Below are 24,109 nucleotides of genomic sequence, written 5' to 3'. Positions count from 1 at the left end.
AATAACTTAATATGTTATCGTTTTTCTGAGCTTCCAGACAGACGCTGGTTTATTTTCCAGTAAAAATTTAAACAGGCCGGGCGTGGTGGCACACACCTTTAATCCCAGCACTCGGGAGGCAGAGGCAGGTGGATTTCTGAGTTTGAGGCCAGCCTGGTCTAGAGAGTGAGGCATACAGGGCAAAACTAAAAAAAAAAAAAAAAAAAAAAAAAAACCAAAAAAAAAAAAAAAAAAAAAAAATTTAAACAGGTAGATCTCCAATGTTAGTAAGAGTAGATTTTACAAAATGAAGATTTCTAGCCTGCCTGCCTTCTTTCCTTCCTTGAAACAGGGTTTCTCTGTGTAACCCTGGCTGTTCTACAACTCCCTTTGTAGACCAGACTGACCTCGAACTCTGAGATCCACCTGCCTCTGCCTCCAAAGAGCTAGGATTAAAGGCGTGTGTCACCACCACCACCCAGTGGTCTCTCATAAAACACAGATTTCTAGTTTCTCTCCTCAGGAAGTGTAATTTCGTATGACTGTGGAGAGGAAGCGAGTACACATCTGGACAAGCATCGGCTGACACAGATGAAGACAGTCCACAGGTCTGATTTCACGAGGGCTGATCACGGTACATAGCCTTTCTTTTTTTCACATCTAACTTACTCAAGGGACATACCATTTGACTGGCCTAACAATCATTTTATAAATGTTAAAATTAACATTCAAGGAATATAAGATGTTTCCTCAATACATTTACTGCATATCTTCTTGTCTTTAGCACAATAATAGTAACAGCAAAAACAAAACAACCCAGAACTCAGGAGGCAGAGGCAGGTGGATCTCTGTGAGTTCCAGGACAGCCAGGACTGCACAGAGAAGCCCTGTCTCAACAAAAAGAAAAAGGATGAGGAGAAGGGACCCATGGCCCGTGCCTATAACCCCAGCACCTGGGTGGCTGAGACAGCAGCTGCCATGAGTTTCAGGATTGCTGGTGCTACACAGTGAGTGTCAGGCTTGCCTGGGCTACAGTGACAACATATCTTTAAAAGCCAAAAAGAAGAGAATCTAAACAGCATAGTGAGACACCAATTAAAAAACAAAAAAAATTCTGGACATGACAGTGCAGGTCTGTAGTCAGTCTTACTACTTGGTGGGCTGAAGCACAGGAGTCATGAATTCAAGGCCAGCCTAGGCTATAAAGTAAGAGCCTGTTGCTCTCAAAACAAACAACAAAACACAGTAATGTTAAAGGAAGTTTTAATAAATAAAAGATGGAAAGTTACAGAAGAGCAGATAACCTGAGTTCTATCTCAGAAATTAATTTTTTTAAAGATTCATTTATTTATATGTAAGTACACTGTAGCTGTCTTCAGACACCCCAGAAGAGGGCATCAGATCCCATTACAGATAGTCATTAGCCACCATTTGGATGCTGGGATTTGAACTCAGGACGTTCGGAATGCAGTCAGTGTTGCTCTTAACCACTGAGCTCTCTCTCCAGTCCCAGTAATTAATTTTTAATGAACTTCTGTTTGTGAGATCAATTATTTCTTCCTATTATTCCCATTAAGTACACTCAAATGCCACTGGTGCTGTGTGTAAAAATATACACTGAGGGTCTGGGAGTGCAGCTCAATATCTGCCTAGAATACATGAAAGCCTGGGTTTGATGCCCAACAAGCCTAAAGCCAAGCAAGCATGGCGGTGCGCACCCACCAGGAACAGGAAGTAATCCTATTCTTTGGTTTTTCGAGACAGGGTTTCTCTGTATAGCCCTGGCTGTCCTGGAACTCAATCTGTAGACCAGGCTGGCCTTGAACTCAGAGATCCACCTGCCTCTTCCTCCTGAGTGCTGGGACTAAAGGCGTGCGCCACCACGCCCGGCTCAAGTAATCCTATTCTTAATTGTAGGAGGCGTAGGCCAAAGAGGTGGAGGTTAAAGGCTTCCCATGGCTACACAGCAAGTTTGAGTCTAGTCTGGGATTCATAAGAGTATTTGAAAAAAAAAAAAACATAACAAACAACAACAACAAAAACCCAACTTTACTAAAGACCAGACCAGTGAGAAAGTACAAAAAAAAAAAAACAACAACTCAGCAGTTACAGGATAAAAGTAAACATTGGGGAAGAAAACCGACGAGAGGGGCTGAATCATTTCCAGAGGAAATACACTGTTATAATAATTTGTATGCAATACATTTTGCTCACCCAACTCATAACTTGAAGAAATCTCTGTGGATAAAAAGTATTTTCCATATCTAGTAAAGTAAGATAAGACTGAACTGCGTAGAGTCTTAATTGTTGATCTTCTGTTTCATCATCAAAACCTATAAAGAAATTGCAACACCAGTTTAGTTTCCACTCATTTGCCAATGGCTGTAATAAAAAAATAATTGTAATTTCTTTACCAACCTTCTGCTAGCAGTCTCAGGAAGTTGCTGAGAATATCAGGATGCATTACATCTCCTCCCACTGAAAACACAGCATTCATTGTCTGAATAAACCACACGTTGTCAGGAGCATATGTGTCCAGTGTTAAGAATAAGTCACTTCTTCATGTCACACACTGAAACCACCCTCTCCACAGCACAAGTCACGCCAGAATGCCAGCTTGGCCCTAACTATCGAGAATGCGCTAGCGCTAGAGCCCAGTCTTATACAAACTGTGTGCTCAATAGTGAATAAACTTAGCTTACATGACCTTATCAAGCACTAGGCTTACACACAGCAAGTAGTCAATACACAAACATGAATAATTTGAAGAAATGAACAAATAATGGAAGATGCCTACATATTTCAGGGTGACAAAAGCTGTAGTGTGTCCACTTGAGTGAGTTTTTTAATACCTTTATTATCAGTTCTAAAGCTGACCATCCTAATAGGTCAAAGCCACAGCACAGTCGATGGCAGAGTACATTAAACCAAGACCCAAGTTCCAAGATACATCTTAAAAAAAAAAAAAAGCCAACCCCCAAGAGACATAAGAATCAGGAATTAAAAATTACTTAATTGCTGGGTCCCTGAACTCAAGTGGCTGCATCTATATCCCCATTTTCAAGTCGGTGAAGTCACAACTGAAGCAAAGGATATTTCTCAGCCAGCTCAGCTATTTTGCCAACTAAATTGATGATGATATACTCTTCCTTGCTCTGATGTAAATATTCAAGCATTTTCTGTACAATAACTACTACATTCTGTGCATTTGTAATTCTGTAAAGAAGTTCCAGAGTCTATTAAGAGAAATAAAAACAGTATTATAAAACCCTATGTGTGAACACCAATAAATACAATAAATGCATTTATAATAAGTTAACTATTCTGCATTTGTATGGATTTTTAGGACGCTCAGCTAGCAGGTGATGGGAAATGCTGACTCTGCTGATAAAGCTCAGTGGCAGAACATTTGCTTGCTTAGAAGATGAGAGGCACTAGGTCCTATTCTCCAATGCCAAAAAGTAAAAGAAGGAAAAAGTCTGGGAGGGAGAGGGGACTTGCAAGATGTAAGTGATATGCAGGGGGAATGAGGAAACTGGGGAGGGACCGTGACCCGAGGCTGATGAAAGACAGCTTTGTTTCTACAGCTGAGAGGGGAGGGACACATGTAATAGAGATGCCCTTAGCATCTATACTGTGACCAGAGGGTACAGGGAGGAGACTGCTGCCTGTGGAAAGACTGATGTGTGGGCCACATATTAGTGCTGCGGCATAAGTATGTTTTATTAAAAAGAAACCTAAAAAGCCGGGCAGTGGTGGCGCACGCCTTTAATCCCAGCACTTGGGAGGCAGAGGCAGGCGGATTTCTGAGTTTGAGGCCAGCCTGGTCTACAGAGTGAGTTCCAGGACAGCCAGAGCTACACAGAGAAGCCCTGTCTCAAAAAAAAAAAAAAAAGAAAAAAGAAAAAAGAAAAAAAAAAAGAAACCTAAAGTTAAAAAGAAAAAGAAATAAATAACATAAGAAGTTAATAATGGGGCTGGTGAGATGGCTCAGCAGGTAAGAGCACCAAACTGCTCTTCCAAAGGTGCAGAGTTCAAATCCCAGCAACCACATGGTGGCTCAAACCATCCTTAACGAGATCTGACCCCCTCTTCTGGAGTGTCTGAAGACAGCTACAGTGTACTTACATATAATAAATAAATAAAATCTAAGAAAAACAAAAAACAAAAACCAAGAAGTTAATAATGATAAGGAAACTGTATTAAACTGTGTTCAGCTAACTCTGTAACACAAAAATGCATGCTGTATAAAACAAATGAGCTGTATATAATTATTTGTTTATTATCCTTGGAGTCTTTTTAATTTTAGGCTATTTTAAAATATTAAATACATGTGTATATGTAAATGCACATATGCAAATCATTTATTTTTAAAATACCTTTTAAAATTCAAAATTCATAATCTTTTAAAAACAACTGTTAGACATAACACAGTGTTCAGTCAAGCTCCAGTTTTACCTGATTGGAAGTTATAAGGCATTTTAATATCCCTTTTTAAAGAAGTAGGGCTTATTTTTGTTTTACATATATGTGTTTTGCCTGCATGTATGTCTGTGCATCACGTGTGCCTGGTGCCAGAGCCACAAAAGGGGACTGGGTGCCCTGAGACTGGAGTTACAAATATGAACTGCCATGTGGGTACTGGGAACCAAACCTGGGTCCTCTGTCAGAGCAGCAGATGCTCTTAACTGAGCGTCACTCAGCTCTACGTTCTCTCTTCAGACTCCTCATTATAATAGCTGGGTGTGGTGGCCCATGCCTGTAATCCCAGCACTCAGAAGGCAGAGGCAAGCCTCTGTGAGTTTGAGGTCAGCCTGGGCTACAAAGCAAGTTTTAGGACAGCCAGGGCTGTAACACAAAGAAACCCTGTCTCAAACAAAGCAAAACAAAACAAATTCTCATTATGTTTTAAATTTGAAATAAACGTCTCCTATTTCTTTAACAGGCCCCATATACCAATTAAAATGAAGATACAGTGATTTCTCTAAAAAAAAAAAAATGGACAGAACTCTATGCAGATACCCAAGTGGACACTGGAGCAATTTAATAAAAGAAGAAGCCAGAACAGTATTAGGCACATGAGCACAACTTCTGTTCCAAGAAGATAAATTATCTTATAGTTCTACAGAATTCTATCAGTTTTCCTATTTAACAGTGAGTTCATTTAATAGCCAACATAAATTATGTATTATACATTACTGGGGTATGTTTTATTTTATATTAATACAAGGACCCAGGACTAGAAAGTAGTTACCATTATAGTACTTACACTAATAAAATAAATAAATAAATCAATGATATACACATACATAACTGGACCTAAACTTCTCAGTTCATTAGTTAAGAACATTCCTGTGAGCTGGCTATGGTGACACACCTATAATCCTGGCATTTGGTGGCAGAGGCGGGGGCATCACAAGTTTGAGTCTAGCCTGTACAAGACCCTGTCTTATAAAACAAAAACCCCAGGTTAGCAGTACTTTTTTAGAAAACAAATAACCTTCCATGAGGGACTACTGACAGTTTACAGAAGCTGAAGAAGGCACACCAGCTTTCTTTGGTGATGAGCCACCCCTGTTCATGCAAGCAATTTCATCTAATTAAACTCACGCACACAGACATGGTGAGAGGGAGAAATGGGAATAAGACAGGGTAACGGGAGGCTAAAATGACAAATATTCATCATATACACCAGACAGTCAAAGAATAAAAATGAGATTTTAAAAGTAGTAAGAACAGATGCAAATGTTAAAATATACTTGCATACATACACATCCACTGGCTATCATTTGACTCTCTCAAGAATATAAAAGTTTTAAAACTTGCCACTTTAAATACACTATTCAAAATATTTTACCTCTCTTTTTTGAAAAAAAGATTTGATCTTTATTTATGTGGGTCTGTATCTGTGTCTGTGTGAATATATGCCACATGTGTGCAGGTGGCTGGAGGCCAGGAGAAGGCAGTTGGACTCCCCTGCAGTTGGTGGGTATTGGAAACTGAGCTCAGGTCATCTAGAAGGGCAGCAAGCACTCTTAACTGCTGAATCATCTCTCTTCAGCCCTAATTTACCTCTCTTTTAATAATGGGATCAGGGTGGTCTAGGCATTCAATTATGGTTATCTGGTGTTGAAGAGCCAGAGAAGGATCCTGCTGGATAACATAGGTAAGAGCCTTCAGTCCTAGAAATAAAGATCATATTACAGTTCAACGACCTGAAATACGTACCCAACACATTTCAAAAGCTCTCTCTCCAGTTTCCATCATAAGAACCAATTACCTTACCTAAATATTTGAGGTTTATTTTAGGTGACAGAACAAATTTTCCAATGCACTTGGCAGCCTTCTCAAGTAATTCTGACTTAGGATAAATAGAATAGATTGTGTGTACACATTCAAACAGAATAGCTAAAGAAAGAAAATACAAAAATGACAGATATATTTAAGTACAATAGAAGAACAAGTTTGTGTAGAATTTGCAATAAAATTAACTGGAGATATGTTTTAGTCTAACATCTTATTTATAAAAAAACTTATAAAGGAAAAATCCTTATTTTCATGCTTATATAGTTATTTGGGTTAACAAAGTACAACCTAAAGAAAATTTTATCACCAGCAAAAACAGAATTATGTATTCATTCATACAAGTATGTACTGACCACCTGTGTGTGCCAGAGATGGTGTTGGCACTAAGGACATGACAGTGAATAAAACAGATAAATCCTGCCCTAAGTTCCATAATCAAATGTACACATTATACATCATTACTTATGCATAAACAGGTATCCCAACACTGAATACTTTAAAATGATATATGTTCAACCACTTACATAGCAATCACTCTAGTGTGCACAGTCATTTATTTCAAAGGTACAGGGTCACTACTTAAGAATCTTCTGGCTACTTCTTTAAATATAATCTTTAATATAAAGAGCAGGCTATTGCATGTCTTGAAAATGTTTAGATTTAAATTTCTGATAAAATCAAACAGTAACTGCAATGATTAAAGAGTATACAAATCCCTCCAGTTCACTTAAAGACCATGAGCTGACATGGTTTGCCGTGTTAGAAGGATCACTGAGGCTGAGGTGTGACTCAGTGACGAAGGGCTTGTTGGGTTCGAACCCTGATGCCCACAGAAAGGCTAAGCATGGTCATGCAGATCTGTAATTCCAGGAAAGAGACTGAGACAAGAGGAGGCTCACTGAACAGCCACTCTAACGGAGATGTGAGTTCCAGGTTCAATGAAGAGACCTGGTTTCAAAAAACGAAGATAAAGAGGGTTGGGAAGATGGCTTGGAGGTTAGAATGCTAGCTACTCTTGCAGAGGGCCAGAGTTCAGTTCCCAGCACCCACAATGGGTGGGTCCTAGCTCCAGTGGAATATGATGCTTGATTCTGGCCTCTGAGAGGACCTGCACTCACATGCACAGCACCCCCCCATATATATATATTTAAAAAATATATAAGATGGGGGCTGGAGAGATGGCTTGGGGGTTAAGAGCACTGGCTATTGTTCCTAAGGACACAGGCTCAATTCCCAACACCCACATAGCAGCTCACAACTGTCTGTAACTCCAACTCCAAGAGATCTTACACTCTTCCCGCATATATATGAAGGAAAACACCAATTAACATAAAAATATGAATAAACAAACAAGCTAATAAAAATAAATAAAAATAAGGTAAAGTGTGACAAGATGGTGTGAGGCCAACCTCTGACATCCACATCTGCACACAATAAAGAACACACACAAGTACACATGCACAAATATACAGCAAGCACGCACGCACACACGCAGGAAAACTATTAAGACAGCACTAAGTAGTATATATATATAAGTTTCTGCAATAGCAGCATCTGAAGGAAGACATAAAGCCAAAGTGTGGTGGTAGAGCATGCCTGTAATATCAGCATCCCAGCATGAATGAACTACACAGGGAGCTCAGGCCAACCAGGAAGATACAGGAAGGCTCTAATACAAAACAAAAATAAGTGGAGAAAAGAAAAAGGAAAACGTGAACCACTGTACGGCACAGAGTCAGCAGATGCAAAACAGCTACAAGTGAAGTGCACTGAGTGCCAACAGAAAATCATGTCATCCCCGTCGCTCAGACTGCAGCAACCAAACATTTCCATTACACATGCTTGTAAGACGGTCAACACTCAACCAGCAGAATTTCACACTAGATGCCAACATCAATTAATGCACAGATATTCTGCAGAAAAAGAGTTTATATAACATCTTCCACAACTGAGTAAAATAAATCAGAATCTGAATTGCTATTCAAGAAGGGAGCTGATTTTTAACATTAAATATTACACAGTAAGAGAACCTAAAGACACCAACTGTATATACAGATGATGCACTTAGATGGGGAACCACCACAACCCATAACTACTTTTGTAAGCCTATGAACTAAAAATGATTTTTATATTTTACAAAGGTTTAGAACAAAAAGGGAGAGGAAGGAGGCAAGATGGCTCAGTGGGTAAAGCACTTGCCATACAAGCTTAGTGACCTGAATTTGGTTCCCAGGCCCAGGCAGTGGAAAGGAGAACAAACTCTAAGCTGTCTCTGACTTCCAAAGGCAAGAGATGGGATGTAAGCATGTTTTATGGGATGTAAGCATGTTTTATGGGATGTAAGCATGTTTTATGGGATGTAAGCATGTTTTATGGGATGTAAGCATGTTTTATGTGCATACACTCGTACACAATGGGAAGAAACTAAGATTAAAAGGAGACCATGCAATAGAACCTATGTGAAAACCATGGTAGTGCATGCTTATAATCTCAGCATTGAAAAGGACGCCAGGAGCATCAAGAGATCAAGGACATCATCGGCAGCTATGGAGGGACTGAGGCAAGCACAGGCTCTGTGAGGTTCTGTTTCAGGAAGAAGGAAGGGAGGGAGGGAGGGAGGGAGGGAGGGAGGGAGGAAAGGAGGGAGGGAGGAAGGGAGCAAGAAAAGGAGGACGAGAGGAAGGAGGGAGAAAGAAAAGGAGAAAGGGAGGGAGGAAGGAAAGGAGGGAGGGAGGGAGGAAGGAAGGAAAGAAGAAGGAAAGAAGGAGGGAAGAAGAAAAAAATCTATGTGATCTGAAAAATCTAAAATATTTAATATTATGGTCACTATTTGAAAAAACAACTTGCTGAACCCTGAACTATCACAACAGTCCTAAGACTGAAAATGATATTGGTTTTCTTTTTTTTTTTTTTTTTTTTTTTTTTTATTTTTTTTTTTTTTTTTTTTTTTTTTAAATTTGTTTGTTTTTATTTATTTTATGTAAGTACACTGTAGCTGTCTTCAGACACTCCAGAAGAGGGAGTCAGATCTTGTTACGGATGGTTATGAGCCACCATGTGGTTGCTGGGATTTGAACTCCGGACCTTCGGTAGAGCAGTCAGGTGCTCTTCCCCACTGAGCCATCTCACCAGCCCGATATTGGTTTTCTATTATGACTGATTTTTTTTTTTTTTTTGCCATTCAGAACTCTCCCAGAATCAAATTTGTTTTACAAACAGAAAAACTTGTCGTCATCCATATAAACTCTAAATTTTATACTTAGACACTCATGAGATTACTGGGATATAAGTATAGAAAATATTTGCCAGACAGCGGTGGTGCATGCCTTTAATCCCAGCACTTGGGAGGCAGAGGCAGGTGGATTTCTGAGTCCCTTCCCTGCGGGGGTTAAAAGTGCTTCTGCAGGTTTCTAAGCATAAAAATGCACCAGGACCACAGAGATGGCTAGTGGGTAAAGGCACCTGCCACAAAATCCTGGCAACCTGAGTTCGATTACTGGAACCAACATGTAGATGGAGAGAACCACACTACAAAGTTGTGCTCCAATTCTACATGTAAAGCTACATATATAATCATAAATACAAACAAATACCTTACCAATAATAAAGCATCATACTCTGTTTACTCTTCAGTAACAATCCAAACCCTAATCCAAATACCAAGTATAAATTACTAAATTAAAAATTGCAGTCCCAGCCGGGCATGGTGGCACACGCCTTTAATCCCAGTGCTTGGGAGGCAGAGGCAGGTGGATTTCTGAGTTCAAAGCCAGCCTGGTCTACAAAGAGAAACCCTGTCTCGAAAAACCAATTTAAAAAAAAAAAGCAGCATTCTAACATTCATGACACTAGTTTTCCTTCTTTCTTTTTTAAAAAAGATTTATTTATTTTATGCATATGAGTACACTATAGCTGTACAGATGGTTGTGAGCCTTCATGTGGTTGCTGGGAATTGAACTTAGAACCTCTGCTCTCTCCGGCCCCCCTCGCTCCAGCCCTAAGATTTATTAATTATTATAAGTACACTGTAGCTGACTTCAGACACACCAGAAGAGGGCATCAGATCTCATTACAGGTAGTTGTGAGCCACCATGTGGTTGCTGGAATTTGAACTCAGGACCTCTGGAAGAGCAGTCCATGCTTTTATCCACTGAGCCTTCTTGCCAGCCCATGACACTAGTTTTAACTTTGATATTTTAGGTTAGATTATGCTCAAGCAAAATTCAGAGCTCTTTAGACTAGATTTTACATTCACCTTACCTCTAACAGATCAAAGAAATTTAATAAATACTTGGCAACTGGTTAACTGGTTTAAGAACTTCAAATATTTTACAAAATATGTCATAAACTTGAGTTATTCCTAAAATTAGATGCTTTGGTGGGTGTTTTCAACAAAGACAATTATAATAAGGAATCTAAACACATATTTAGAAAATGTCACAATTTCACAGCTAGAAATATAGCTCATTTGGTAAAGTACTTGTCAAACAAGCATGAGGAACAAACATGAAGACCTCCCTTAGGTCAGCCAACAGCATCTAATCAGCAAGCCCCCAGGTCTCAGAACAGAATGTACATACACATGCATATGTACCTACACACATACTTGCATATTTATAATCACACACACAAAATCACAATTTCAAATTACTGCTATTTTCAGTGCTTACATTAACCCAAAGCTCCATCTTAAAATTCATGCATAAAAATTTATTTGGAAATTAAGGTATTTTAATACATACATACTTAGCTTCAACACTGAAAAGCACCATTTGTCATTAAGAAAACATGGTCATATTTTACCTACCGTAAGTGACATTGTGATTTAACTCGGCTCTTCGTAAGGATTCATCAAGAACATCATACATTAATTCACTTGTCCTGTTTAAGAGATATTTTATTTGCAGGAGAATTATAGTATTCTAACTCAACAAAACAGTTTTTCAAACTCCTCTCTCTTTAAAACTGAGGATCTACAGAAGACAAGTGAAAAAAATTCATTTTACAGTAAAGTTATACAAATTTTCACATCAAAAGAACTCATTTGGTCCTTTCATGAGATAAACTTCCTACTTTACCAAAAGGGACTAACTCAGCCAGTGAGGAGACACAGAGGTCAATCAGCACTGCCCCAGCCTGGCCCTAGTTTACAAACCAGATGGTTATTTATTGCCCATGCCCCCTTATAATTTTATTTGCAACAAAGTATTTCTATTTTATTACAAAATTAATATTTCATATATCTAGATTATTTCAGATAGAATATTAATTTATCAACTAGCTTGTTGTTATAAAAATATTCCAATTCTAGTCTTTTCCTGAAGAGCAAATACGTTCTTTACTAAGAAAAATTTAGGGGGCTGGAGAGATGGCTCAGCGGTTAAGAGCACTGACTGCTCTTCCAGAGATCCTGAGTTCAATTCCCAACCACATGGTGGCTCACAACCATCTGTAATGAGATCTGATGTCCTCTTCTGGAGTGTCTGAAGACAGCTACAGTGTACTTATATATAATAAATAAATCTTAAAAAAAAAGAAAAATTTAATTTCCATTTATATAAAAAAAAACCACTCATGTTTAAGGTCACTGATTATAGTGACAGTTAACTGGGTTGGCATTGATACTTTTAAAATTAAAAAAACAAAGCCCCATGGAGATGGCACCCGCTTTTAACCCCAACACTCAAGAAGTAGGCGCAGGCAGTCTCTGTGAGTTCAAAGCCAGCTTGGTCTCCAGCGCAAGTTCCAGAACAGCTGGGGATACAGAGAAACCCTGTCTGGAAAAAAATCAATTTTTTTTTTTTAAAAAAAACAAAAAGCCAATTTGAAGTAGGTGTACTTTGATTTTCTCTAGACAGAAGTATAAATATATAATGATAATCCAGGATAACTAAATTTGTCTTTTAATTGAGTATGTCTTCTACTACAGCAAACACAAACAATCCTTCCACAAAATTCAATAATACCACACCTAGATTATAGTGTGGTTTTTCAACTTTACAAACAGGAAGAAATCTCATGAAATATGGAAGCATTTATGGACATGGTTGAGCTAAATATTTATAACGTAAGATGCGCAGTGCTAGAAAACACAGAGAATATATCTATTTAAGTAATAGATATAAAACATTTTCCTAAGATTTTTTTCAATGTTAAGTAAACATTTTTACTTTGCCACATTAAGCTCTTTATAGTGTTGTATGAATTATGAATATTTAAAAATACTTCTAAAATCATTTTAAGTTTATGTGTATAGATGTTTTCTTTTCTTGTGTATCTGTGTACCACATGTATTCCTGGTGCCCATGGAGGCAGGAAGAGGGTTTTGGAGTTAGAGACAGCTGTGAGCTGCTACAAGGGTGCTGAGAGTCAAATCTGGGTCTTCTGTAAGAGCAGCAAATGCTCTTAACCCTTGAGCATTCTCTCCAGTACCATGAATTATTAACATAGAATAAAGACTTATTAACATAGAACGTCATAGTTCAGCAAAGGAGAAAACATTCTACTTGTCTAATACTGTAAGAGATTGACTCTACCTATCTGTTCAACTGCTTCTATTTTATAGACCAGGAAGGTATAATACAGTAACATAAAATTACTAATTTTGAGGCAGAATTCCAATAACCTTGCACCAGAGCTCCATGGTATAACAGGCTATATGTTAAGAAAATAATAACATCTAATGAAAAGTGCAGATATCTGAAACGTAAGCTTTAATGCTTATACACAGCGATCCTCATTAAACTATGTGCTCTCTACGGTTGTTTTAAACTACAACAACAGAGCTCAGCAGCTACAGCAGACAGCTTGTGACCCACACGAGGGGAAATGTTTATTTCTGGCTTACACGCTCTTCCAGTGACTAAGCCAGTACATTTTACAAGTGGAGAATACGGAGAAGCTGGGAGTGCCCAGTAACTTGTGTCTTCCCATTAGCGTATTTACTACCAGTAGGTGGTAAGTGCTGGAAACTTGTGGGTGACCAAGCAAAGCTAGGACATGGTGTGTCACTCTGTGTCACTCTGGTCTGGGAGGTTTACCTTTCATCGTCCTTCCCCAGCAGTCCCAGTATTCTCAGGAGCTGAATCTGTAACCATGGCGCTGGCACACTGTGGTAACTGAACTCTACTGGGAGCTTCCCTCCCACCACTTGCTTTAAAATTGTTACAAAACTCTGGGTCAAGTCTTTATATCCAGAAGCATTTTCCTGCATTAAAAAAATTCTGTTAATAATAATGTCTTTTTTTTATTTATTTTTGAGACAAAGTCTCATATAACCCAGGGCTGACCTCAATTTTGCTATATAACCAAGTTATTCTTTTATATCCATCCATCCATATATCAATCCATGTGTGTGTGTGTGTGTGTGTGTGTGTGTATATATATATATATATATATATATATATATATATATATATATATACACTTTAAAACTTCATATGTAAGTACTACATTTCCCCTCATTTCCATCCCCCTGTTACCCTGCCAACTCCTCCCATGTCCCTCTCCTCCTCCCTTCCAAATCCATGACTTCTTTTTATTTTTTATGACTTCTTTTTAATTATTATCATAAATACACACACATACAAACATACATACATATAAAAATCTGCTGAGTCCGTTTAGAGTTGCTCACATGTATGCATGCTTAAGCTGACCACCTGGTGTCAGACAGCTTATCAGAGGCTCATCCCTGGAGAAGACTGATCCTCCCTCTCTTGGCAGCCATTAATGGCCTATAGCTCTTCATGAGGGCAGCAGGGGGCTTGTGAGATTTCTCCTGTCCATAATGGGATGCCACCTGGTATCACTGTTCAGGGTTCTAGGAGACCACATTGCTGAGCTGTCAGAGTGCAGCTCCCTGTCTCACAGCAGATGCCCTGGTCCTCTGGCTCCTATAATCCTCCCACCCCTCCGCAAGATGTTCCCGGAGTCTGAGGCATACGTAGGTGTGTTGCAGATGTATCTACTCTGGTTGGGCACCCCACAATCAGCATCCTCTAAATCTTGACCAGTTGTGGATTTGAACTCCTGATCTGTCTTCCATACAACTCATATCAACAACTTAAAAACATTACAAGTAAATAATAGCATAAAATCTATGTGTGTGTGTGTGAGTGTGGTAAATGTGTGGCATATGCACACATGTGTGTATGAGGTGGGCCTATGCACGTGCAGGGTCCAGAGGAGGATTCTGGATCCTGCTCTTTCACGCTGCTTTATTCCCTTGAGTCAGGGTCTCTTGCTGAGCCTAGAAAAAGACTGTCAGGCAAGAAGACCTAGAACCTTGTCTCTGCCTTCCTCAGCACTAGGGTGCAGGCATACATGGAGGGCCACACCCAGCTTTTTACATGGATGCTGGGATTTGATCTCAGATCTTCCTGCTTGTGTATCAAGCATTCTCACCCATGGGGCCATCTCTCTAGCCTATTAATGGTATAAAATATTAATCATTTTATTAAAATATCTGAGTTTTCTTCTAATTCCATAGGGATATTGTTACAATGGTAACTACTGAGCACATGCTGAATTGCCAACTTACCTTAATCATCCTAAGGTATATGTGCAAAGAGGCAGCCATGACCCCAACATCTCTGTCACAAAGTGCTTTCCGAAATTTAGTATGGATATGCTGTACTTGATTGGGGGCAATGAGGTAAAATTTGTATAATGCCAGAACTGCTTTTCTTCGAATAATCTCCCTAAGGATAAAAAATGAAGTTTAAACAAGGCAACCTGGGCCATATAGTATCTATTACTAATTATTTTATTCAACTACAACAAAGTATAAAAAAGATAAAAATCCTATTTCTGGCTAAGAAGTATGAATTCAACTGTCTTCGGTAGTGGGAGAGTTTGCTGTGCACAGATCCGTATTTGTGTGTGTGGAGGTCATGAACAGATGCACGTTTGTGTGTGTGGAGGCCATGAACAGATGCACGTTTGTGTGTGTGGAGGCGATGAACAGATGCATGTTTGTGTGTGTGTAGGCCACGAACAGATGCATGTTTGTGTGTGTGTAGGCCATGAACAGATGCATGTTTGTGTGTGTGTAGGCCATGAACAGATTCATGTTTGTGTGTGTGGAGGCCATGAACAGATGCATGTTTGTGTGTGTGGAGGCTAGGATGATGTCAGTATCTTCCCCTGTCACCCTCTACCTGCTTTTCTGAGACAGGGTCACATACTTAATCTGGAGCTTACTGGTTCAATTTACTGGACTGGCTGGCCAGAAAGCCCTGGGACCTCCCCTCGTCATCTCAGCACCGGCTTTACAGGGGCATGCTGACATATGAAGGTTCTAGGGATCCAAACTCACTTCCAAACTTCACAATCACACCCCAAGCACACTGGCAACTGAGCTGTCTCTTCAGCCCCTTTTAAGTACTGTTGTTTTATGAGACAGGGTCTCACTATATAGCCCAGGCTGGTCTCCAACTCATGATCTTCCTACCCCAGGCTCCAAAATACTGCAAATACAGGTGTAGACCACTGTGCCCAAAAAAACCTTAACTGCCTGTCAGTTATAAATTTCTCTAATTATAGAACTTTAAGTAACATACATAGATTACTTTTGTAATCAATTAAAATAAGATAAATACATTATTTAATTCCTTGATTCCATTCTTGTCTCTTTATTAGGATAAAAATTGTTCTCTATAAAAGGTAAATATCTTCCAAATATTGCTGGGATAGGGAAGCACAGAGGGCATGTGAGTAAAAAGATGCTACTTTTCTTACTGGGATCTGTTTTTAAAGCCTTGTGATAATAAAGAGTTAAAGTATAAGCCAGTCTCACACGTCATCTCTAGCAGATTATGTTTAGCCAACATGCAGCAACCATGAAAAGATGATATCATACATCCTAGTTTTTATTTCTTTGGTTGGTTTTGATTTCGTGTTTTGTTGTTGTGTTTCAGTGCTGGGGAAATACCTTAGAGAAGCATACATACCAGAGAAGCAAAAGACCCAAGTTCAAATCCCAGCACTCAAGGTTGGTGGCTCACAACCACCTGTAACTCTAGCTCCAGGGGCATCTAATGGACACTGCACCCATGTGCACATACCCACATAGGACACATGAATGCACATGATTTTTTATTTTAAAAGAAGGAAGGGGATAAACATAAATATATACTAACACCTTAACAACATGCCCAGTTAGCAAAACAACATGAAGCTCTCCCATAAGGCCCATGGCCTCCTGAGACAGGAGCTTTTGACCAGATTTATGGTTCTAGGCAGGAATTCCCTATTCAAGACTATTCAAGGAAGCCCCTTTCAAGACTATGGAAACCTACAAGTTTGTAAACTAATTAAAATATATAGTTTAAAAGGGCTTGGGCTGGAGAGATGGCTCAGTGGTTGAGAGCACTGGCTGCTCTTCCAGAGGTCCTGAGTTCAATTCCCAGCAGCCACATGATGGCTCACAACCATCCATAATGAGATCTGATTCCCTCTTCTGAGGTGTCTGAAGACAGCTACAGTGTACTTGAAAGAAAGAAAGAAAGAAAGAAAGAAAGAAAGAAAGAAAGAAAGAAAGAAAGAAAGAAAGAAAGAGAAAAGAAAGGCTTGAACTGAGTTACCCTGCAGCAGTGGGCAACACTTTTCCCAGAAAACATTGGTTATTAGGTAAGTTATTAGTCAGGAAGGTCCGAAAGGCTTCCAAAACAACACAGGTCACTGCCATTGCTCCTGTAAGTGCATGATAAAACCCTGCTGATGGAGGTAGCACACGTTTTGGTTACAGGACTCTGTGCTTGCCTCTGTGCTGGCTTTTACCTGAGGGCTGGGATCTGAGCTCAGCCCAGACCTGCACAGCCTGCTGTCCACTCAGCTCCCAACCCACACATGCTTGAGAAATCAGGTTTACATACAGGATTATTTGAGAATTTAGGGATTTCTTTTATACATCGTTTATTTAATGTTTTTTAAAAAGTATTAACATTCTAAATAATAACACATCATGTTGTAGGATATACAAATAGTCAACTATTAATAAAGCTCAAAATGGCCTGGAAACATTCCCCATGATGGCCAGCTTCCACTGTTGTTATAGGTGTGTTTGATGCCCACTTGCCACACATCAAAATTACCACAGTAAGGAACTGCACCTTAAGAAGTGAGCTGAGAGCCTTGACTGGTGTGGGAAGGACCCACCTAACTCTGGGATCCCAGATCAAAAGGGTACAGCCAAAGGACAGTCAGCCTCCCTCTTGCCGGCTTGGCCTCCCTCTTGCCGGAGTCGACTTGCCCTGTCACTGCTGCTGATTCCCTTGCTCACAGCAGAACCAGCGTCTCTGAGCTTTAAACTAAGGACCAGGGGTAACCCAGGAACCTCCTGGGCTTCCGCGCCAGACTGGGACTGCCAAGGCACTTGGCCTTTTGCCATGAGAGACTCCAGGCTGTATTTCACTATTGTGCCCTACCTCTATCCTTTCCTATGACAGAGCCAACGTGGCCCACTCTGACTGATGAAGTGCCCAGCTTCAAGGGCTGAGTAATTACGAGGTTCTCCTCTCGGGCGTGATTCTGTTATTGTTACTACTTTAAAGCTAAGTTGTTAAATTCTTTAATAAAAATAATTTTCTAATTATGCACATTGTGTAGATGTGTGTGTGTGTGTGTGTGTGTGTGTGTGTGTGTGTGTCTGGAGAGATGCCTCAATGGTTAAGAGCATGTGCTGCTCTTAACCTCTTCCTGAGGACTCAAGTTCAATTCCGCTGCCGATGATCCCAGCTCCAGGACATCTAGCGCGTTTGGCCTCCATGAGCACCTGCACTCATGTGCACATACCCATACAGATACACATAATCAAAAGAATAAACAAATATTTAAAATACAGGCACATCTCCTTATAGATAGACCCTTTATGAAACACAACTGACCTGTCAATCAAGATGTGCCAGTGCAATAGTGACATGACTATTACAGGGGTGACCAACCACTCTCTAACTGGATGTGAGGCCTACTCCACAGGAGGGAATTTATGCCTGGTACTAGAAACCTGGTTAAAATGTTTAGGGGTCATGGGCCCTATGCGAGAACCCACTACTATTATTTCGCTAAATAGATACATTGCCAAGCTGTCTTCTAAATATTTATGCTTATAAGCATAAATTAGTGCTTTCTCAACCACAGAAATACCTGTTAGAAGCCATCTAGGAGAGGCTATGGCAAGCAAGTGAGTTTTCTGGAGATGGCCCACCGCTATGCATGGCTGTGATGGGAGCACTCTGGGATGCGAGGTCCTCAGACTTTATCCCAGGCTGCTTCTTGCTGCTGAGATGCCTCTTCTGCCATGATTATGTAACCTAATGACTCCTGGGCCTCAACCCACCCTATTGGGCAAGTTTCCTGTCCATCAACAGGAAGATGACCTTTCATGAATTAATGCTGGATGAATTAATTATAGAATTCCTGATTTGATTCAAATAATTTTAAGAAGAAAGTTTGAGGAGATGGTTTTAATTGTTTTGCCAGAAATGTAATAAAGTTAGAATCAAGAATAGAATGTTTCCACTTCTCATAGAATAGTATGTATAGGCTGCATAATAAGAAATACAGTGGGGTTTTATAAATTGCATTAAGGAGAGAATGAGGCTTGGGACAAATCTGTGATCAAGTTGAAACATTCATTCTAGGTCAGGTCCAAGGATGAAGCCACAAGTGTGCACTAGGATAAAGCAAGGCCATGTGAAACTGTGGCTTTGAACTTATACTTAGCTTACAGAATGAAACACTGCTTTGAAGTTACTACTGCCATCCTTCTGTAACTCCTCTTTTGTATAACATTTATCTGTGAGGTAATTTTATAAAGAACTTTTGTCTAAAATGATAAATTGCCGAAGACAAAAAGTAAAGTGTGGCTTTTGAGGCTCTACTCCAGCCACCAAATGTCCATATGTCTGTCTGTCTATATGTATGTGCATATATACATATGTAGGTATATGTGCACTTGTGAAACTGATGAAATAGGTGATCAGTCCAACCAGTGTGTGTGTGTGTGTGTGTGTGTTACTTTTCTCAGCACTTTGATCAGTCTCTGCTGTGCGTGCACACCCGCGCACGCGCGCGCGCGCGCGCGCACACACACACACACACACACAAACACACACGAGATTCTTCTTTTCTTCCTTTTCTTCTCTCTTTGACTCACGAAGAACTCCAAAACTTTTACCTGGCCATCCAGGGGTCCTTGAGCTCAAGAGAAAAGTGCCCAGGAAAGGCCACAGAATAAAAAAGAGTTAAAGAAATAGATACATTACCAAAGTAAACAAGTTTTGCCCAGCAATCACAGATACCACCTCAGAGAATCACAGACACACCTCCTGCCTTCCTCAGAGAACTGGATACAGAGCTAGACCTCAGTAAAACGTCCTTTTTGTGGTGGGGCAGAGGGTGGCAATGGTTAAAGCAGAGACTTACAATTGGTCCAAGAGCTGAGAAAAGTAACTGTGAGTGCTCAGCCCTAACGGGGCATCCACATTACCAACACCTTCCCTCAAAGCTCAGGGGTAACTGTGAGTGCTCAGCCCTAACGGGGCATCCACATTACCAACACCTTCCCTCAAAGCTCAGGGGACATCTTGGCAAAGGGGAGGAAAACATGTAAGAGAGGAGGATTAGGAGGAGTTCCAGGAGAGACTGTCTTGTGGACATGACATAGTCATGACCTTATGAACTCACTGCAGCTGCGGTTACCTACACAAAACCTGCACAAAATGAAGTCAGCTAATATCCCAGCACGAAGAGTAGGGAGACTCAAAAGCTTCTAGCCCTAGTTGAGAAATTACTGGCAGTTGATGACTGTTGGGGGAATCGGTGTCATCTTTCTCATGTTTGGTAGATGGGTCAACACCCATGCATATGTGGGCAACATTAACTGGACTCAGTGGGTTGTCGATATTAGACAGAAGGAAAAAAGACATGAAGGTGAAAAGGATATGTTGGGAACGGTCTAAGGAGTCAGGTGTGGATATGATCAAGTACATTGCACAGACGTATGGAATCATTAAAGAGTAAATGAAATAGACAAATGAATCTGTTTTGAAATATATAGTATAGACATCTAATCTATGTCAAAATAATCAACTTACTTAGAATGTTGAAGTTTATCTTCTATTAATGGAAGAACAGCTGGAATCATTTCTCGAGGGAAAATCTGGCTGACAACAGTAAGTGCCATACATACTTCTACCAGATTAGTGCTCTGCAGGTCCTGCCATAAGTAAGCAAAGAAGACAGTCTGCACAGAGTCAAAGCAAGAAAAGACAAACTTAACACTATAGCAGTCCTGCTTCTTAATAATTTCCCCTAGCTTTATACATTCATACCTGCCTACGAACCTACAAAATACCCCCACTGGTTTTATTTGCTTTGCGCTACAGGCTGAAGAAAGCATTCAGAAGTGGGCAACAGCCCACTCTAGTTTAACAGCAAAATAAAATAGAAACTTTGCAAAATAGAACAAGGAAAAGTCCAGACTCTATCCTGGAGGGACTGGTGGTTCTGGGAGCTCTCCCTACCCAATGGATCACAGTGATCAGAACTAGAGGACAGAGAGTCTCAGAAAATTCCAACTACACTCTCAGTAACATACATGTTAGAGCAGAGGCAGGGCAGAGGGGAAGAGGCAGGAGAGAAAAGGTTTACGGGGCAGAGGTAGAGGGAGGAGAGGTGCTGGAAACCCACACTACCGATGAAGGCAGAGCAAGTGTTACAGGAGATGCTAAATCTGGCCAACAGAATAAATACCTCTAAACTACAGAGTTAAACTTTGAATCATATTTGTACAGTGTTCAGCCAAGTAGAAACCTGATCAGAACTAAAATCCACAGAGGAACTTAAACACAGGTTTCAAGAGCTGACCTGGACATTGGAAAAGACAGCCTAGAAGTATGGTTAACAATCAAACTGGACCTTTTTTTGACTCTTTTTTAGACTTGTGTGTGTGTGTGTGTTGTGTCCTGTGGGGAGTACACGTGTGCCACAGCTGTGTGTAGAGGGGCAGAGGACAACTCTGTGAAGTCAGTTCTCTCCCTCTGTCCTATGTGGGCTCCAGGAATAGAACTCAGATTATCAGTCATCTCACAGTGGTCCCAAATGGACTCTTGAAATACTGCCCATAGGTGTGATACGCATCTGGGAGCCAAAGAAGAACATGGAAAGAGCTGAAACTGGAATCAGCAAGCTGGGAGAATTGCATCCAGACTCTGTCTCAACCAGCTCTCTCCATCTGCATTCATTCCACTTTATTTACTACCCAGGGTCAGTTCAGGCAGGCCAGGTCTACCTCTACTCTCACTGTCCTTCCTTTCCTTTCCCTAGGCTTCCTTAAAGAACGAAGGCTGGCACATGCTTTGTGCCATCGCTGTCTCAGACTCTCAAAAGCTTGGCTGCCTTCTTTCACCCTTTTCTTCTCTTTCAACATTTAGTCAACACTGCCCAGGCCCACTCTAATCTTGTTTCTTCTGTTTCCCACTTCCATTTATCTCTCCCTCCCTTACTTCTGTCTATAACCAATACTACTTGATAACCATATTGCTTTTCTTTTCCATTCAGTCACAGCAACTACTATGGTAGTCTACATAGTACTCTATGTGATTTTCAACTATTGTGTACTCATGGTGGGTCTACCCACTGTTTTAAAAGCAGACACAGATAATAACTGTTTTTTGCACATGGACTTCTCCAAGAGCTGAGAAAAATGGTATTACAGCCCTACTATGTAGTCTAGTCTCTCTAGAACATGGAGAACATTTCAATTGAAATAGAGAGTTTTAAGAACAGAAGTCCCATCACCAATTTGACACTGCAAAACTCCAGAAACATGAGGAACCAAAATAACAGAACTCCAAAAATTGCAAAGCCCACAGTAGTGTCCTGAAAATATGGTGGATTAGATGAAACACCAAGCAAAGAATTCTAAAGAATACTTGACGAGGACAAAATAAACTGTTACTGCATCTCAAGAGAACACAAGGTACAAAAGCGGAATTCTGAAAAAACACTCAACTGAAATACTGCAAATGCAAAATGTAATAAGTCAAATAAAAAGTTTCACAGTAAGCTTCACTGAATGGATGGATGGGGAGGGGGGAAGGGAGGGCAGAATACCAGGGCCTGAAGGCCTGAAGAATGACAGGGTAGAGGAATTAGAACATTCTTATTGCAACAAATATAAAACGATAAGTTCAAACAACATTCATTATCTATTGAATACTATGAGAAGATAAAATCTATAGACTATGGTCATTAAAAGGAGAATTCCAGCCGGGTGTGGTGGCGCACGCCTTTGATCCCAGCACTTGGGAGGCAGAGACAGGCGGATTTCTGAGTTTGAGGCCAGCCTGGTCTACAAAGTGAGTTCCAGGACAGCCAGGGCTANACAGAGAAACCCTGTCTCGAAAAACCAAAAAAAAAAAAAAAAAGAAGAAGAAGAAGAATGGCCCCCATGGGCTGGATGGAGAGATGGCTCAGCGGTTAAGAGCACTGACTGCTCTTCCAGAGGTCCTGAGTTCAAATCCCAGCAACCACATGGTGACTCACAACCAAGGGGATCTGTTGTCCTCTTCTGGTGTGTCTGAAGACAGTGTACTCATACACATAAAATAAATAAATAAATCTTAAAAAAAAAAAAAAAAACCAACCACACACACAGAATGGCCCCCACAAGCTCAGATATCTGAATGGTTAGTTCCCACTTGGTGAAACTGTTGGGGAAGGATTAGAAGGTGTGGCCTTGCTGGAAAAGGAGTGTCACTGGGTGTGCACTGTGAGGTTTCAAGAGCCCATACCATTCCCAGTGCACTTTCTGCCTCCTGGTAGTGGGTCAAGATGTCCTTGAACTTCTGATTCTCCTGGCTCCACCTCTCCTGAGTGATTGCAGTGTGGACTGTTACAGTTGGGTTATGACATTGTGTGTCATAAACTAGGACGTTATGTGTGCTAGACAAGTACTCTACCAACCACATCCTCAGCTCTCTTTTATTTTTTTTATGTGTCCATGTGTGTGTGTGTGTTCCTGCCACCTGCCCTGTCATCATGGACTCTAATCCTCTGAAACTATAAACCCAGTTAAATGCTTTCTTTATAAGTTGCCTTGGTCATGCTTTATCACAGCAATAGAAAAGTAACAAACACCAAGTCATAAGTAAGGGCAGGTTTGCCACACCAACCCCAGTAGGATCTGTGTGACAAGTTCCACAGACTGAGGCAGTAGACTTCAAAAGAAGGAGGCCTCCAGGAACTGGTTGTGCAACTCTTAGTCAGAGCAAAATATTGAGCTGTAGTTCTCCTGGCACTCTATCTGCTTTGTTTTCTCTTATTTCTTTTCTTATTTACATGTTCCTGGTAGCCTAGGCCAAGATCTTAAACGAGAATAATGGGTAAGAAACCATTCCTAGAGATGGGGGTCACTAACATGACCTTATCTCTGGGGAGACCAATGCTTTACTTTATAAATCATTTACAAAATTATGTAATAGTATTATGATAAATAAAAACTTTCCCAACAATAAAATTTCATATGGCTACACATGTGTTATCGGAGGTGGGCTTTAGTATATGCTAAAGAAAGCCTTAAATAAAAAGAATTAAAATACCTTAAATTTATGCATTGAAGATTTATAAAAAAAAAAAAAATCAAGCATTAGATGTTAAACAATAATTGACTGTAAAGATTTATTAACCTGCTCTTAGAAATATGTCACTAAGGCTGGGCGTCCCAGCACTCGGGAGGCAGAGGCAGGCGGATTTCTGAGTTCAAGGCCAGCCTGGTCTACAAAGTGAGTTCCAGGACAGCCAGAACTATACAGAGAAA

General features: G+C 40.3%; 1 protein-coding gene and 1 pseudogene across 1 annotated transcript in view; one reads left to right on the top strand and one right to left on the bottom strand.

The window, feature by feature from the left end:
• Ap4e1 (adaptor related protein complex 4 subunit epsilon 1) overlaps positions 1-24,109 on the bottom strand; it is a 59,293-nt gene that overhangs the window by 21,344 nt on the left and 13,840 nt on the right. The window contains exons 5-13 of the mRNA XM_021193717.2: positions 20,385-20,506; positions 14,828-14,987; positions 13,326-13,492; positions 11,093-11,166; positions 6,265-6,387; positions 6,052-6,161; positions 3,076-3,215; positions 2,398-2,510; positions 2,194-2,312 (exon numbers count right to left, since the gene is read on the bottom strand). Of these exons, the coding sequence (XP_021049376.1) occupies positions 2,194-2,312; positions 2,398-2,510; positions 3,076-3,215; positions 6,052-6,161; positions 6,265-6,387; positions 11,093-11,166; positions 13,326-13,492; positions 14,828-14,987; positions 20,385-20,506 (1,128 nt within the window). The remainder of the gene's footprint in view (positions 1-2,193; positions 2,313-2,397; positions 2,511-3,075; positions 3,216-6,051; positions 6,162-6,264; positions 6,388-11,092; positions 11,167-13,325; positions 13,493-14,827; positions 14,988-20,384; positions 20,507-24,109) is intronic.
• LOC110319556 overlaps positions 23,672-24,109 on the top strand; it is a 2,878-nt pseudogene continuing 2,440 nt past the window's right edge.

This window comes from Mus pahari, chromosome 3, assembly GCF_900095145.1.
Source record: "Mus pahari chromosome 3, PAHARI_EIJ_v1.1, whole genome shotgun sequence".
NCBI lineage: Eukaryota > Metazoa > Chordata > Mammalia > Rodentia > Muridae > Mus > Mus pahari.
Note: the sequence above shows the minus strand (reverse complement) of the source record. Positions and strands in the feature narration are given on the sequence as shown.